Raw genomic sequence first — 15,785 nt, forward strand, 5'->3', positions numbered from 1 at the left:
TTTTTCCTTATGTTTTGCTTTTTTGTCAATTTTCTAAGACTATCTTTAATTACTCTATTGCCATCTCTTAATGTATAAAACATCTTACCACTATATATGGCTAATCAAATCCATAAATAGAATTTTGTTGTTGAAAAAAAAAGAAATATATATATATATATATATATATGAAGTTTATTAGATTATAATATTATTGAATTAAAAATAAATCCACAAAAGTAATCCATTGAAAAAGTAAATAACAAAAAGTTTAGAATGCTATATACTATACTCCCTCCGTTTCAAAATATAAGTCGTTTTAGGTAAAAGCACGCAGATTAAGAAGATCTACTTTTTAAAAGTTCAGCCAATCATAAAAGAGACTGCATAATATAAATAATCATAAAATATTAAAATAATATATAATTTGCATTGAAACTCGAAAACGACTTATATTGTGAAACAAAATACTTTACCCAAAACGCCTTATATTATGAAACGGAGGGAGTATAATAATAATAATAATAATAATAATAATAATAATAATAATAATAATAATAATAATAATATAGTTAGGACTTATGTTTCGTCTTCCAAAAAAAGAAGATGATCACAACCTAGGAAGCACGGAATCTTCGTCGGAGGTCCGCTTCCCGCTTCGGAATCTTAGTCGGAATCGGAAGCTCTTGGAAGCTTTCGGAATCTCGCTTCCATCGCGTTTCCAAAAATTCAACTTTGGAAGCTCGTTGGAAGCTTACGATTCCGGTTTGGAAGCTTGCGCTTCCATTTTATAAATTCAATTTTACAAATAAAACATGAAATTATTATTTTTAATCAAACAAACTCAAACTAAAAATTTTGCATACTAATCTTTGTATTTTATTTTTAACAAAATCATGTTTAGAAAATAGCAATGACATGAATCTAATATGTGAGAGATATTATAAATGATTAATTAATTTAGATTAATTTCGAGAGACTTGAGTTTGATCATATTTTTACCTATAATATACATAATTTGAAACGATTTTGTTTGATGTTATTTTAAAAAAAGAATGAATATAGTGTTATAATTTTTTTCTTGAATTATTTGATTTTGTTTGTTGTAAAAATTGGTTTAATTTTTAAATTTAGTTTTTAAAATTTATTTATTAGATTTATGGGGTTAATATAACTTGTAATATGATATAATGTTTAATATATAGTTATATATATATATACATATATATATATATTCTTTATATGTACTATACGCTTCCATCGCGTACCGCTTCCGTAAAATTTTCTAAAAAATCGCTTCAGCGCTTCTAAACGATTCCGTTTCCGCGTACCCGCTCCCGTTTCCATGCAACATAGATCACAACAAGCAAAATGGTGCCCCCTCGAATAGAACAAACTATGATGAATGCATTTTTTCTATTATCCCCGTGTGATATCCAAGTTTGTGAGGCGGTACTCTGTCATAAAGATCATGACTGCTTTTAGTCATAGCATATTCTTCCTCATCATACAAGGTCGAAAAAAAAAAAAAAAAAAAAACCATACATCGGTAGTGTGTCAAATACAGTTTTCTGTATCCTATCATTCTAATTATTGGGTTCAAAATGGTAGAGATAGCTGTCACTAATACAACATGTGTTAACTTCAAAAATTGTGTTTGCGTTGAGTTATGGACCGTTCATTTTAAACAACTTAAATTTGGCATGTTCATTTACTAGTTGCTCGCGACAAGCCACTGCGACTAGCGACTTCTTCTGTTGTTCGTTTGACAGTCGATGCAACTATTCTATATATATATTTCGAAGTTTTGAATTTTAATATTATTAGTTTATGAAAATTTTAAGGAAACCTTATGTTTTTAAGAGTAATTTAAACCCTCCACTAGATTCAGAAGGATTCATGAACTTGAAACCACATGAATCATCATAAGACATTGAGTCAAATTATATTTGAGTTTATCATAAATGTTTGTATTGGAGATTAACAAAAGAACTGAAGCAGAGGTCAAGTTTGAAAAATTAATGTTTTTGTTTTAACAAATGAAACTGAGTATTAAATACAAACTTTCCAAAACAAAATTTAGACTTATACTGTTGTTTACATTCAAACTCTGTTACGGCTCAGTTTCTACCCAAGCGGAAAGAATTTCCAGCCAAAGAACCCAAAGAAGCATTCTTTCATATTAAATTTGAGGTTTTGTATGATCGACGAAGAATCTTAGTCTCTTTCAAATGGAGGTTCTGGAGACAACGTCACAAGAAATCCCCCTCAGGAGCTTTCTTTAAACGATTCATAGCTTAGAAAACGAAAAAAGAGAATTCTTAATTATCACCTCTCTCAGATTTAGCCGCTCGAATTGTTGCCTCAAACAAAGAACTCTTGCTTCTACGTCTGTTCTCTAGTCTACTGTGTGTTTGCTTAACTTTTTATCCCTATCTAATCAGGGTTTCAAAGTAACAAAAGAGGAGAGAATTGGAAGAGTGATCTGATTCTGATGTGTTTATGTGAAGATTGAGAGAGAGAGTTAGACTTTATATGCAAGTTCCAGGTAGGTTTTGTCATGTTTATATACTCCTTTATTAAACTTGCTTCCCAAGTTTCCCAGAACTTTCCATTTTTGTTTATTCATCCTATTACTGTAATGGTATTACACATATACATTTTTGTTTATTCTTGTTTTTTTTTTGCTGAAAACATGGCTTGGATTTTCAATTTCATTGTGAAAATTACGAAAACCCATGGAAAGATAAAAAGCAGAGGCCGACAATTCTCAAAGCAAAAAAATAATACCAAGATATTTACGCAAAAGACCATTAGTAAAAATACTGAGGCAAATGATCGTCCAAAAACCCATAATTAACCATTGGTGTGTTCACAAACGACAAAACTAGTCATCAGATCATCTGTCTTAAACCAAAACGCATAATATAAGTCCTAAGAGAAAAAGTTGGCCGAATCCTTCAAAACATTCACAGCCAAACCCAAAAGTGGTCAAACCCGAGCCGCATATAGTTTTTTTTTTTGAAGTATTAACGGCTTTTGAAACTGGTAAAGAGAAGAAGAAGTATCATCAGCAGTAAAACATAACGTCCTTGACGTTATCTTTTATTGCTGGGAGCTGCGAAATGACTTGACCCGCACCTGTTGTTGTGTTCCTCGACCTGCTCGAGCCTCCATCAGACATCTCACTCTCCATGTAGTAGCGGGCACGGAAAGCAGCCAAGTGAGCGTAGTAGGCTGGTGGCACAATTGACACAGATCTTGTGCACCTCGCAAACCTGTATACAGTTTTTATGTTTTGTTAGTTTCAGAGAGTTAACACATGTCAAAGGAAAATGTACAATGTTGTTGTTTCTTACGTGTAGCAGAGGTTGTTGGTGAGCATTTGCAACTGATCAGCAGTGAAACCGTTCTCGTCGAGAAGAACATGGTAATGAGCCGGCCTGCTTGTTCCCTATTACCATTCAAACATTCAAAGAAACTTAGAATTCTGCAGAGACAATAGAGATCATTAATTGGTCTAAGATTCTGGAAGTAATACCTGAATACCAGCGTGGCTGTTCAAATAGAAGTCGAACTCATTCGGGTGACAGATTGTAGTGTCAACGACAGTACCTAATAAAGGAAATGCAAATATGTTACTAGCATTTTCGATCATCAACGGAATTAAGTTGATAGAGAAGAGAAGCGAGTGAGAAACCTGGTTGAATATTGCCACTTTTATCAGTCGTATCACGATTCCCGTGTTGCTCAGGGAACAAACGAGTGTGGTGACGTTTCTGGACAATCACGAAAGTGACACGAGGAACATAGTTCTCTTGGAGAGAGTTACAAGCCTTTCGTATAGCTGTCATCTCATGCAGCAGAACCTGACTAAACTGCCCTTCGCTTACTCCGTCGCTGTATAAAGGAAAAACAATTAGCTAAACCTGCTCATGCTATTAAATGTTCAAGCATGGAATGCAAAAAACACTTACCGATAGAAGATAATCCTTTGAGGTATCTGGCCCGTAGCTCTCCTGAATGCTATGAAATGTTCCCTGCAATCACAAACAGTGTCCATTTTTTTTGTAACTGTGAAAAATCAAAGAAAACAACAAGTTGTAGATGTTTTGTTCTTACCTTATCAAACCAGAGTGGACTAGCCCACGTTGTGGATCCTGAACCAGCTTATACAGGTCCTGGATAATTTCTTCCCTATGAGCTTGAGCAGAAACCAGTCCTCGGTATTTAGTTATCTCAGGCCAGTCCATAGAGGCCACAACCTGCAGTTCAAAAAGGAGAATTAACTTTTATGATGAATCAATAGTATAATGAGATACAAGTAAAATTAATCAAGATATACATACAGCAGCAATAGAAGGACTCGAGTCCTCTCCAGGTTGCGGATGAGTCACATCAGCACCCATGATTATGGTTGGGCGATCAGTAATAAGAGGTATGTTTCTTCTAATAGCATCATTAAGAACAGTGTTCCTTCCCCCAGTCTGTAAACAAATAACCGTTTTACACCGTCATATAAAACAGCTGAATGATTAAACAATAAGAAGCATAAGATGATTAGACCTTGACATTAATCTTCAAGGCAACATTTTCCATGTACTGCTTATTGAGTTTAGAAGCTTGTCTTGGTTGGCAACACTGAGAGACGATCCCCAATTCTGTTTCACAGATCCTTTTGATTTGTCCTGTGGACAGAAGAACTTCATGAACAGATTGTTGGAATAAATTTTGCACCAAATATTACAAATCATTTGCACAGATTTACCATATGATCCAGTCACATCAGGCAATATTACAATCAACAGTTGGAGACCAGGTGCCCTATTGTGGATATCATGAAGAGCTTCCTCAATTCTTTGAGGCGGATAAGAGATGAACGGAATAGCAGGTTGTGGATTAAATTCCTGGCACAAAGAATAAGAAACAGTTAGTAACTTTTCTGGTATGAAATTGTGATAAGCATGAGACAAGACAGACCATTCCTTTGCTGACGCACATCCCAGTCAATTGTTTGCAGAACTCTTGGGGTAAACCTCGGTCAATCCGCGTAGAGAAATTTACGCAAGTCCAAGATGCAACTCTTGCTCCATTAACCATTTTCTAGACCACAAAAATATCACAGTCAAAAGGAGGTAAGAGACCCAAAATTTGGTAACACACATTAAACCACAATAGAAGCATTAAGCACAAATCTTCATCACTAACTTTTTCTTTCATATCCACACACACACACAAAGAGCCTACAGAGAGCAAAAATATTATGATAGTCAATTACAGTTTCACTTTTACCTTGTTAATCATGTTCCACTGTCCCAGGCTTGGATTGACCATCTTCTCTCTACCGCTTTCATGGTACTTCAACTATTAACAGAAAGAACATCGTGATGAGCAACATTGCAAAGAAAATGAATAACAATAAAGCAAATTAGTAACAAAAGTAGAGTCAGAGAATCACCATCGGTGGAGGAAGTACACGAGCTTCAATCGAGGCTAGTTGGCTAGTCACTGACATCCCAAACTCCTTGCTCAGACCATGAACATTGTTATAATTATTTTTCACAACCAACTAATAATAGAAAGATTAAACGTGATGTTAGTCAAAATAGAAGTGCAAAAATAAAGACTCTTTTTCCCATGGAAGAACAATTGTATATGTGATGTAAAGAGGACTAAACCTACGTTTTTGATCGAGTTCTCTCTCTCTTGAGGTCGTTGGCAGGTAGCTCTTAGCAACGCAGTCACTTGCTTCTCATTAAGCCTTTTGGTGTATCTTTGCCCTTCGTCAATTTGGCAGAGCTGCAAGAACCAGGAATAACCAGATCTTTAATGATACAAAATGAATCCACGAGAATGATGGGAGGTAAAAGAGTAGATGTTTAAATTGAAATCATACTTCCATAGGTAGGTAGACGGGTCTTGTGTCACTCCCAGTTTGAATAGCAGGTAGAGCCGGGTATTTCACTCTATAATTATATTTTTCAGCAAAATATTGTATAACCGTCTTCTCTGATTTGTCCTCTAAAGTGAACCTGAAATGATTAGAACAAAGGCAACATCAGCTACAATATAACCAAAGATTCAGAAACCTCTTGAAAGAAAAAGCAAGAAACAAAGTTCAACGATTCTGCACTTTGTTAAACTTTGTTAAGGCTTAATGAAGTAAGCATCTTCACCTTAGCTGACTGATGGGACAGCTGGAAATCCCACTAATCTTGGCACTTTTTGTGCTGTTCCAATGTAGCAACTTAACTTTTAGTGTCCTCAAAACTTTCTTCACCTAGATACCAACATATGATTTTCAAGATAAGAATCATATATGACATCCTCTTTAATAATATTAATAATTTAAATGGTGGAGTAAAAGTCAGATAGATACCTTAAGTCGATCTGAGTCTCTAAGTGGTCTGTTTAAGTCTCTTATATTCAGAAACTTGCTAATAAACTCAGTGACAACGATTGGTTCATAGAATGATCTTGCTGAAACGTCTGCATTATAAGAAAACAACACAGCTATAATGCATCAAAATCATCTCCAGTCAAAACCATAAACAAGTAGAATTATTCAAATCACAATCAAATAAAAAAAAAAACGAGATTTCATCAACAGAACCAATCCAGGATAACATTTAGCATGTTCTTACCGATGTTAAGAGACAAACCCATCTGAGTCAGCCTTAGACTTTGGAAAAAACCTCTCCAGTACTCAATACCATCTCCAAGCTCACCCCTACCATCTCTGGTGTCCTTTCCCAAACTAGTGTGGAAAAAAGACCTCCCAACAGAGACATAACTGAACAGAAAGCAATACAGGGAATGTTAAAGTTTATGCATAGCTTTAGACAATACTGAAGTATAAGCAACTTCCAGAATTCCTACTCATTAGAGGGCTTGTCCCTGAGAACAACATCAAGCACTTGGATAGTATCATATGGAGCATCTCTTTGCCTATGAGCAAGGAACTGTTGCAACTGATAAAGATCAGGTCTTGACGCCAGCTTTATAGCAACTTTAAACGATCTGTCCTTCCTGCCAAAAGAAGTCACAATGCCCAAAAACTGTAAGAGAAAAAGGTGCTACGAGCATTTCCTACCATAAAAAAAACAAACACATTCACAAAGAGTTTAAACAAGACATTACCCAGAAGAACCATCAGCTCTTTTTTCCGCCAGATTCACAACAAACTCTTTCGATTCAAAAGGTAATGCACCAGCAGTATAGAGGCTTTTCCTTCCATCATACGCTGGAGCCTTCCCTCCCAAGTGAGAATCTTTATAGTTCTTAACCAAAAGTTTCATCACGTTCCTGTTCACTGCCTTTGATATCACCTCAGGATTAATCGAAACCTGTAAACCCAATAAAAAAAAGTTTTAGCTAAAAATCGAAACAACTACGCTATATGACAAAAACAAGTCATAAACGCAGATACTGAAAAGCAGATTCATTCATCGTGTCAAAAATCTCTAAGAACTTTGTGAAATACATACGAAAATACATCAGATCAACAATAAAAAGGACAAACAACAGTAGATTCGTCAAATGAAAAAAAAAAAAAACGCCCCCACTGATGCAACAGAAACAAACAAATTCTCAGCCAGAAACTTCAGTGAAACAACAACGTTAGATGAACATAAACGACAAAAACAAGTCCAAAACGCAGATTCATTGTTCGACGTACAAGGTAAGCAAAAATCACTAAAACTTGTGAAATAGAAACGACAAACTAGTACAGATTCGTCGAGAAAAAAAGCAAGAAACAGAAAAAAAAAATCGCCGGAAACTTACATCGTAGTGATAGAGATCACAATCAGCAATTTGAACAAGGAAATGATTCGCACGAATAAGGACTTTCTTCCCCAAAGTACCACGCCCTGGCCGTACCGGATACGTAATCGCCTTAGATGACGCCGGAGGAAGCGTCGTTTCCGGTTTCGTCTCCGTCGGAGTAATCTCAACCTTCGCCAAAGCCTCAGAAACCTCCGTAACCTTACTTTCCTCTTTAGACGAAGAAGAAACAGACATCGTCTTAGACGAAGAAGCAACAGACGTCGCCGTCGGATCTCCGGTAGAATCGCTTCGTCCGACGTTACCACGACCTCTCCCGCCAGAAACAGAAGCAACCGGAACTTGCGTCGCCGTCAGATCTCCACTAGTTTCACCTCTTCCGACGTTACCACGACCTCTCCCGCCAGAAACAGAACCACCACGACCACCGGAGCTTTGTTGTAAACCCGGCCAAGCAGCCTGACCAGAAGACTGATTTTGTCTCTGATCAGACCTACGTCCTCCTCGACCACGACTAGCGCCGCCGTGACCACCACGATTTGACATTGTAGCGGAAAGCTTCCCAAAGAAGAAACAAAAATCGTTTCAAAATCGGAGAGAGAGAGAAAATGGTTACTGCTGTGTGTGAGAAGAGAGTGGGACGTCTTGGTTTTAAAAGGAATCTCAAGGTCGTCGGTTTTTTCCCGTCAATTGTTTTAATTAAAGAAACAAAAATCAAAAACTAAAACCACTTTGACTATTTTGCCCTTATCTCTTTGCCTTCCCTTTTCTTTCAAAATCAAAATTAAACCAGTTTGACCATTTTGCCCTTATCCGCGTTGTGAAGAAATCCAAGGGTTAGTTAGTTAAATGACTGTTTTGCCCTTGTGGCTTTGTCACCACGTTCTGCGTAATTTCCTCTGTGCCTACCTGTGTGTGTGGGTCGGGTCGTACATTTTCTTTTAACTAAACCATGGTCATTGGTTTTTAACTCTTATTTAACTTTTACTTTATTTACTTTTTTAAAAAGCTCTGTCCTATCTATTCATGAATTGATATATGCTTTTTGCAGAACCAGAATAGAGAAAAAATAACAGATTTTACCACTATTGTCTATGTTTTAATTTCTGCTTTTTCAATTTTATATTAATTTACGAATGAAAAATGAGTAGGTTTGGTTTCGTTGGAGAAATTATAATCGTGACCTTTTGATACAGGTTACGTGTTTTGGGATTTAAGAATTTTTTATTTGAGGTACTAGTAGTTGTATTTCGTAATTTTTTTTGTATAATTAGAGTATTAATTTTAGTTCAAAAAAAAAAATTAGAGTATTAATTAAAGATAAAAATCATTTTAGCTAGTTATGATGATATTGATAGCTGACACAATCATAATTCCCTCTTTAACAACACCATGTCAGTTTTTACGGCAGCTTCATTAGTTACGAGGCCTGATTTTTCTGGTTTTTTTTTACTGATGTTAAAAATAAGAAAGTTTTGGGATTAATGTTTGTTCTTATCATCTTTCTTTATACCCTTTTGTCGTACGATGAGCCTTTTTTAATTTGTTTCTTTTTTATTAGAGTTTAAAATTTGAATCATGATATGCAAATTAAGTTTATTTGCATATTACTGCTTTAATTTAAGGACTGATATGCAAATAAACTAATTTTCTTACGTCCTTCTTTAGTTCTTTTATTTGTTTTCTCACTTGGGGTGATATTAGTAACTTCGACTACTTGATACAAGAAAACTGTTATATTTTGTAAATAATCTTCTATTTAGTGGAACGATTGGCTGAAAATAGCTTTTTTTATCACGTAAATAAGGGTTACAAAGTAATTTTGTATGTGACGAAAAAAAAAAGTAATTTTGTATGCTAATCCTTATTTGCATTTGTTAACATTCAAAATTCTTACGTTTTAAAATGGGATATAATAGTAAATGGAGTTTGACTAATGACTGTATACTGTATATGTATTGACGCGTTTAAAATGGTAATGAAATTAAAATTTTGCGACTAATGGTAATATAGTAACAGAGTTATTGCAAGTCAAAAATTTGCACAATAACATTTTGTGAGATGATTCGTTTTTTAGATACAAACTAATTTGGAATGTGGTACGTATATGAACACTTATAACATAACGTACCAAATAGAATAATCGATTTTGGCCGAATTAAGAAAAGTTCTACATGGATATGGTTACGATTGAAGTTTACATATTTATAGTTTGTAAAGCGGTTTAGTAGAAAATCTTATGGATTTAATATGAGGATCAAGACAAATTAAGAGTCAAGAGTCAAGATAATGAAATGCATTAGATTTGTTCAAAAAATCTACTAGTAATTAGTAAACCAAAGTTCTACATGGATATGGTTACGATTGAAGTTTACATATTTGTAATTCGTAAAGCGGTTTTAGTAGAAAATCTTATGGATTCAATATGAGGATCAAAACTAATCAAGAGTCAATAGTCAAGACAATGAAATGCATAAGATTTGTTCAAAGAAATCTACTAGTAATTAGTAAACCAAAGTTCTACATGGATATAGTTACGATTGAAGTTTACATATTTGTAATTCGTAAAACGGTTTTAGTAGAAAATCGTATGGATTCAATATGAGGATCAAGACTAATCAAGAGTCAAGAGTCAAGACAATGAAATGCATTAGATTTGTTCAAAGAAATCTACTAGTAATTAGTAAACCAAAGTTCTACATGGATATGGTTACGATTGAAGTTTACATATTTGTAATTCGTAAAGCGGTTTTAGTAGAAAATCTTATGGATTCAATATGAGGATCAAGACTAATCAAGAGTCAAGAGTCAACACAATGAAATGCATTAGATTTGTTCAAAGAAATCTACTAATAATTAATAAACCAGAATGAAACTTATTTAGAATATTATAATTGGCGGAATGAAACAAAAGTGAAATGCATTCTTTTATTTTCATTCGCTAGTACCAAAAGAAATGGTAAATCTTGGGAAAGGTAAAAATTGATCGTGCCCTTTAGTTAATAAGGAAGAAATATCAAATTTTCAATCAAATTTCAGGCCAGTCCGACCCATTTTTAGGATTCTTGAATCTTGATTACTTCATCATAGAACATGCTTTTAGGTTGATTAAATATTGGTGTCCGTAGTTTTATGTGAGTTGCAATCATATTTGGGATAGAACTAGTTTTTTACGATATTATTTTTATGAAATATTAGAGTATAGTACACTTGTATATAGTTTTATACTTGTAATCTTATTAAGTATATATACTGTATGTAATACACATTTAGTCTTCAATGAGAAATAACAAACTTCCTTTCTTTCTGTATATTTGATATGGTATTAGAGCCCTTTCTTTCCTTCCGCATCAAATTTCTCATTCAATTTTTTTCATTTTGAGCTTCGATCCTCATGATTTGAGCTTCTTTTTCTTCAATTCGACATCCGATTGTCTCGAATTGATCTTCGTTTATTTGATTTTGAGCTTTATTTGCTCATTTTTCATCTTCTTTCTTGATTTTTCTTCGCGAACTCTTCTTCGGTGTATCAATGGCGAATTTGAACGCTAACAGAGATTCGTATGATAATCCTTACTATCTTACTAGTACGATCATTCTTGTTTGATGTTAGTGTCAGATCGACTCACCGACGCTGGCGATTTCGGTTCGTGGCATTAATCTATGATCATGAACGGGCTTTTGTGTTTTCTTAGATATTTCTTTAATCTCATGGAAATCATGAAAGCAACAAACTGCTCCAGAAGCAGCGCTGAATCTGAATACATGACATTAGCTGATACTACATGTGAATTGCTTTGGCTGAATCAACTATTGAAGATTTACATGTTCAAGTTATTGTCCTGCTAATCTCTATTGTGACAGTATAGCTGCAATACAGATCACCTCTAATTCAGTCTTTTACGAAAGAACAAAACACATAGAGATTGACTGTCACATTGTTCGTGATCGATTGAAAGCTGCAGATAACCAGTTGCTTATTTGTTTACCAAAGTACCTCCCAAGACTTTCAAGATGCTCATGTCAAGATATGCTTTGTAAGTCTCTTTCTTCTTTCTTGAAGAATTCGAGTATATTTTGTTGTAAAACTCATGAATAATGTGATCATTGATTATAATTTTTTTTAAAGATGGATGATAATGTTTTAAAATTTTCTAGTTTTTTTTTTAATACTTTCACAAGATATAGTGTGACTTTACAATATATTCGTCTTAAATCATAAATTTAAATTGAGTTTAGTAATATTTTATTTTATTTGAGTAAAATTTAATAAGAAATAAAAATATGTAGTATATTGTTCATAGAAACTAACGTTTCATTTTAAATTTTATTTTCTTGTTTAAAGTTTTAGAGATAGAATTACAGAAATTTAGTTTTATTATACCATGAATATAAAATTTATTTCCATTGTAAAACTCATTAACACATTTAAAATTTGACGTATAATCATTTTAATTTTTATCTGTTAAAAGTTAAATTATATTATTACTACTAATAAAATTTTGATAGTATTATTTTAACATTGCATTTCTTTACATAATTTGTTTTTTATTTATTTAAAATTTTTATTAATTATAAGTAACATAAATATGCAGTAAATAAATGTTTTAAATTTATTTTAGTGTAAAATAAATAGTATTGTTTAGATGGATACTTTAGATGCAGAAATGACTCTCCTATTATATAGGAATATATATTTTCTCTTTGTTTTGTTCTTTTATTTTTTGCATCTAAATATGTTTCTCCTTTTCTCTAAAAAACAAATAGGCCTCTTTAGAGGTTTTAAGTTGTATTGTAATAATCCTTCGTATTTATGTGTAACTTGGGAAAAAGACTGAGTTTGAATCAAGTTTGGACCATGTTTACGAAATGAAGAAGCATGCATTGATGTCTTGGTCAGTCAAAAAACTCGGAAAAAGGACGATTATATCGATGATTTTGCATTATTGTTTTTGGGTACAAAATCGATAATGCTGCATAAGGTATACAATTTTATGATAAGAAACATCTCATGGAAGTATAGCGAGCAGGGAGGGGCTAGGAAAGAGTAGTACAATACATATATTCCCTCTGTTTCTAATAGTTTGATGTTTTATAGTTTTTACATATATTAAGAATTCAATTATTGTTTAATCATTTGAACATTAATTTTATTATTACATATTTTAAAATAATTATCAATCAATAGTAATTTAAGAAAGTTAATTATTTTCAATCATTACGCATTGAAGTTTACGATTTATTATTATAAATCAATAAAAATAAATAAAAATGCTAGAAAATCAATCTTTGTAGAACAAATAACAAAAGTTAGAACATCAATCTTCTAGGAACAAAAGAAGTATAAAACTATAAATAAATAAATAACAGAACAAAAAAAAGTAAATAAAAGTGTCAATGGATTTGTGCAACATCCAAATTTTAAAGAAAGGTATATATGGTTAGGGGTGTGTGATGAGTGTTTCGAGGTTGTTGCTTCTCGGAAAGGTACCCTGATAATTGTTCATCATATTTTCTCTCTTTTTTTTTTTTTTTTTTGTCTCAATCCTTTTTAGAAAAAACAAAAAAAAATGCAATTAAGCAAAGAAAAATTAGCATGTTTATAAGTTATATATAAAAAAGGTTAATTTTATTGACCATGTGAGTAAGTGAGTATCAATGATCGAACGGTCGACAGCTCACTGTGAGGCAATCACATGACCCCAAATTAGTCTCAGATAATTCCATTATCTACATATTGGTTAAGCGAAATTCATATAAAACTCTCTTCATAGTGATTAATTAACGAAGTCCTATAATCTTTTTTTTTTGTGAAACCATTTTTATAATATACTTCGACATGCAACTACAAAATTTAGCCATTTTTAATAATGCTTATGTAGATCACATTTGAAAACGATATCTGGGATGTTATGCAAAATTCCAAATAAAGTTACACTAAAGTACTTGTAGCTTTAGTGATGTATTATAGGATTTCATGTAGGACGTGTTACTCATGATGACATGCTTAAAAATCAGGAACGTTTTTAGGTTCCACGATTATTTTATTATTTTTGATGAATTTTGATGTTTTTTTTGTTTGAGATAGAAAGAACAAACAATACATCAAAAAATTATTAATTAAAAAAATAATCTTAATTCACAAAAATTATTAATTAAAAAAATAATCTTAATTCACAATTAAAAAAACTGTGTATAAAAGAGTCAAATTAATGGGTTTTCAGGAGAAAAAATCGCTTCCATCACTACTAAATATTAATTCTGGATTTAGACCTTTGTAAATGAGTAATTAATTATCATATTTAGTTGAGAAAATGAAAACAAATTCTAGTAGGTCCGAACCAAAAAAACTATTTATGTATTACAGATTTACAGTAAACTTATACACGTTTGGTATCTCTTTTTTTTTTTTTTTTTTTTTTGGTATCTCATATCCAAACATTTGCATTATTCATTTAATATGTATAATCATTTTATGACATTTTTAGAAAATGGGCTTAACACGTTAACGTGGCATTATTCTCATACGTACATCAGTATCATGGAGCGTAACTACTAGAAGCGGTATTCAGAAGCTTAATTAAGATTCAAGCTTAACAAAAAACATACAGTAAAACCTCTATAAATTAATAATGTTGGGACCATAATATTTTATTAATTTATAGTGATAATAATTTATCTATAAATTAATAATTATTAATTTATAGTGTAAATTAATATTTATTAATTTATAGAAAGTTTTGTTTCAACTGTGAAACATTTTTTAAAAAAAATACGAGCTAAAACAATGTTATCTAAATAAAATTAATGTTTTAAATGTTATATATTTTATAGTTTTTGCCTTAAACACTAAATATTTCGAAGAAAAAATAATTTATTTTGACAATGAATAACAACGATATAGAATTCACATATACAAACGATATACATAAATTAAATCACAAATAGTGATATCCATTGTTGTATTTTAAAAACCTATACGACTAGTAAAACAAAAATTATGCATATTCAAACTTTGATAACTTCCAAAAACTTTTGGCTATTTTTATGAAAAACACTAAAACTATTATATAGATATATATATATATATATATATATATGCAAATTTACATGATTATTAATTTATGATATTATTGGGACTATATTTTTACATAAGGATTTAAAAAAACTTATTATCTTATTATCTTATCGAATTTGGTTAATTTTTACACTGGCCCGACTCGGGACCGACCAAATTTATTAATTTATCATGTTTATTAATTTATCGAGTATTAATTTATAGAGGTTCTACTGTATTTCGTTTAAATTCTTTCCTAGCCAGTTTAATTTTCATGATAATAAAAAAAATGGAATCTCCAATGTTTGCTTGGTCAAGTTTAGTATTGATTCCCCAAAGCCATTCTTCTCAATAATCAATATACATATATTAAATTTGATTTCATCCGAAATTATAACCAATCCTTTAATGCACTTCTTTTCAAAAATAAAAATTAATTTGATATCAATCAGAAATTATACACAAAAAAAGATTTCTCTTTAGTCCTTTTTATAAAGTCACAAAAATTCTGCCGACATTTATATCCCATATCTATATATACATATTTGGATGACTTTTAAGCAAATAAATCCTGGAGTTGGAATGTATTTACAAACAATGCCATTGGAGTTAATTCTTAAGATTTGAAAAAATTAATTAAAGATATTATTCTAAAGATCGTTCCTCAAATCACTTCCAACTAATTACTTTAAAAATCTCGATAATAACTATTCCGTGATTTACTGTAATCTTCAAATATATTTGGTATGATTTCTCATAATTAAAGATCCATCATTAATTGCAATAATAAATAAAAACAATAATTTCCTTTTATTTTAAAAATTTTCTAACGACAAATGTATTGCAAAATAAATAATTTCCTAAAACAATTACAGAACCTAATAACTGTTGTAGACTTTTTAGGAAAATAATTACGTAAATATATAATTTAAAGATAACAATTACTCATCAAATCTTTTTTTTT

The 15,785-nt window shown here is 31.8% G+C and overlaps 1 protein-coding gene across 1 annotated transcript; it reads right to left on the minus strand.

The window, feature by feature from the left end:
* Nucleotides 1-2,805: 2,805 nt before the first annotated feature.
* LOC9317029 (protein argonaute 5) lies at nucleotides 2,806-8,466 on the minus strand. Its single transcript, XM_002880916.2, has 20 exons — nucleotides 7,765-8,466; nucleotides 7,120-7,325; nucleotides 6,859-7,008; nucleotides 6,624-6,772; nucleotides 6,359-6,468; nucleotides 6,156-6,259; nucleotides 5,876-6,011; nucleotides 5,662-5,778; nucleotides 5,438-5,548; nucleotides 5,272-5,343; nucleotides 4,960-5,082; nucleotides 4,748-4,886; nucleotides 4,546-4,667; nucleotides 4,329-4,466; nucleotides 4,102-4,244; nucleotides 3,957-4,019; nucleotides 3,680-3,879; nucleotides 3,521-3,594; nucleotides 3,339-3,433; nucleotides 2,806-3,257 (listed from the first exon to the last, which is right to left on the minus strand). The coding sequence occupies exons 1-20, from the start codon at nucleotides 8,308-8,310 to the stop codon at nucleotides 3,050-3,052; spliced, it is 3,006 nt and encodes a 1,001-aa protein (XP_002880962.1). The 5' UTR covers nucleotides 8,311-8,466; the 3' UTR covers nucleotides 2,806-3,049.
* Nucleotides 8,467-15,785: the final 7,319 nt, after the last annotated feature.

The sequence above is a fragment of the Arabidopsis lyrata genome (genome assembly GCF_000004255.2).
Source record: "Arabidopsis lyrata subsp. lyrata unplaced genomic scaffold ARALYscaffold_4, whole genome shotgun sequence".
Taxonomy (NCBI): Eukaryota; Viridiplantae; Streptophyta; class Magnoliopsida; order Brassicales; family Brassicaceae; genus Arabidopsis; species Arabidopsis lyrata.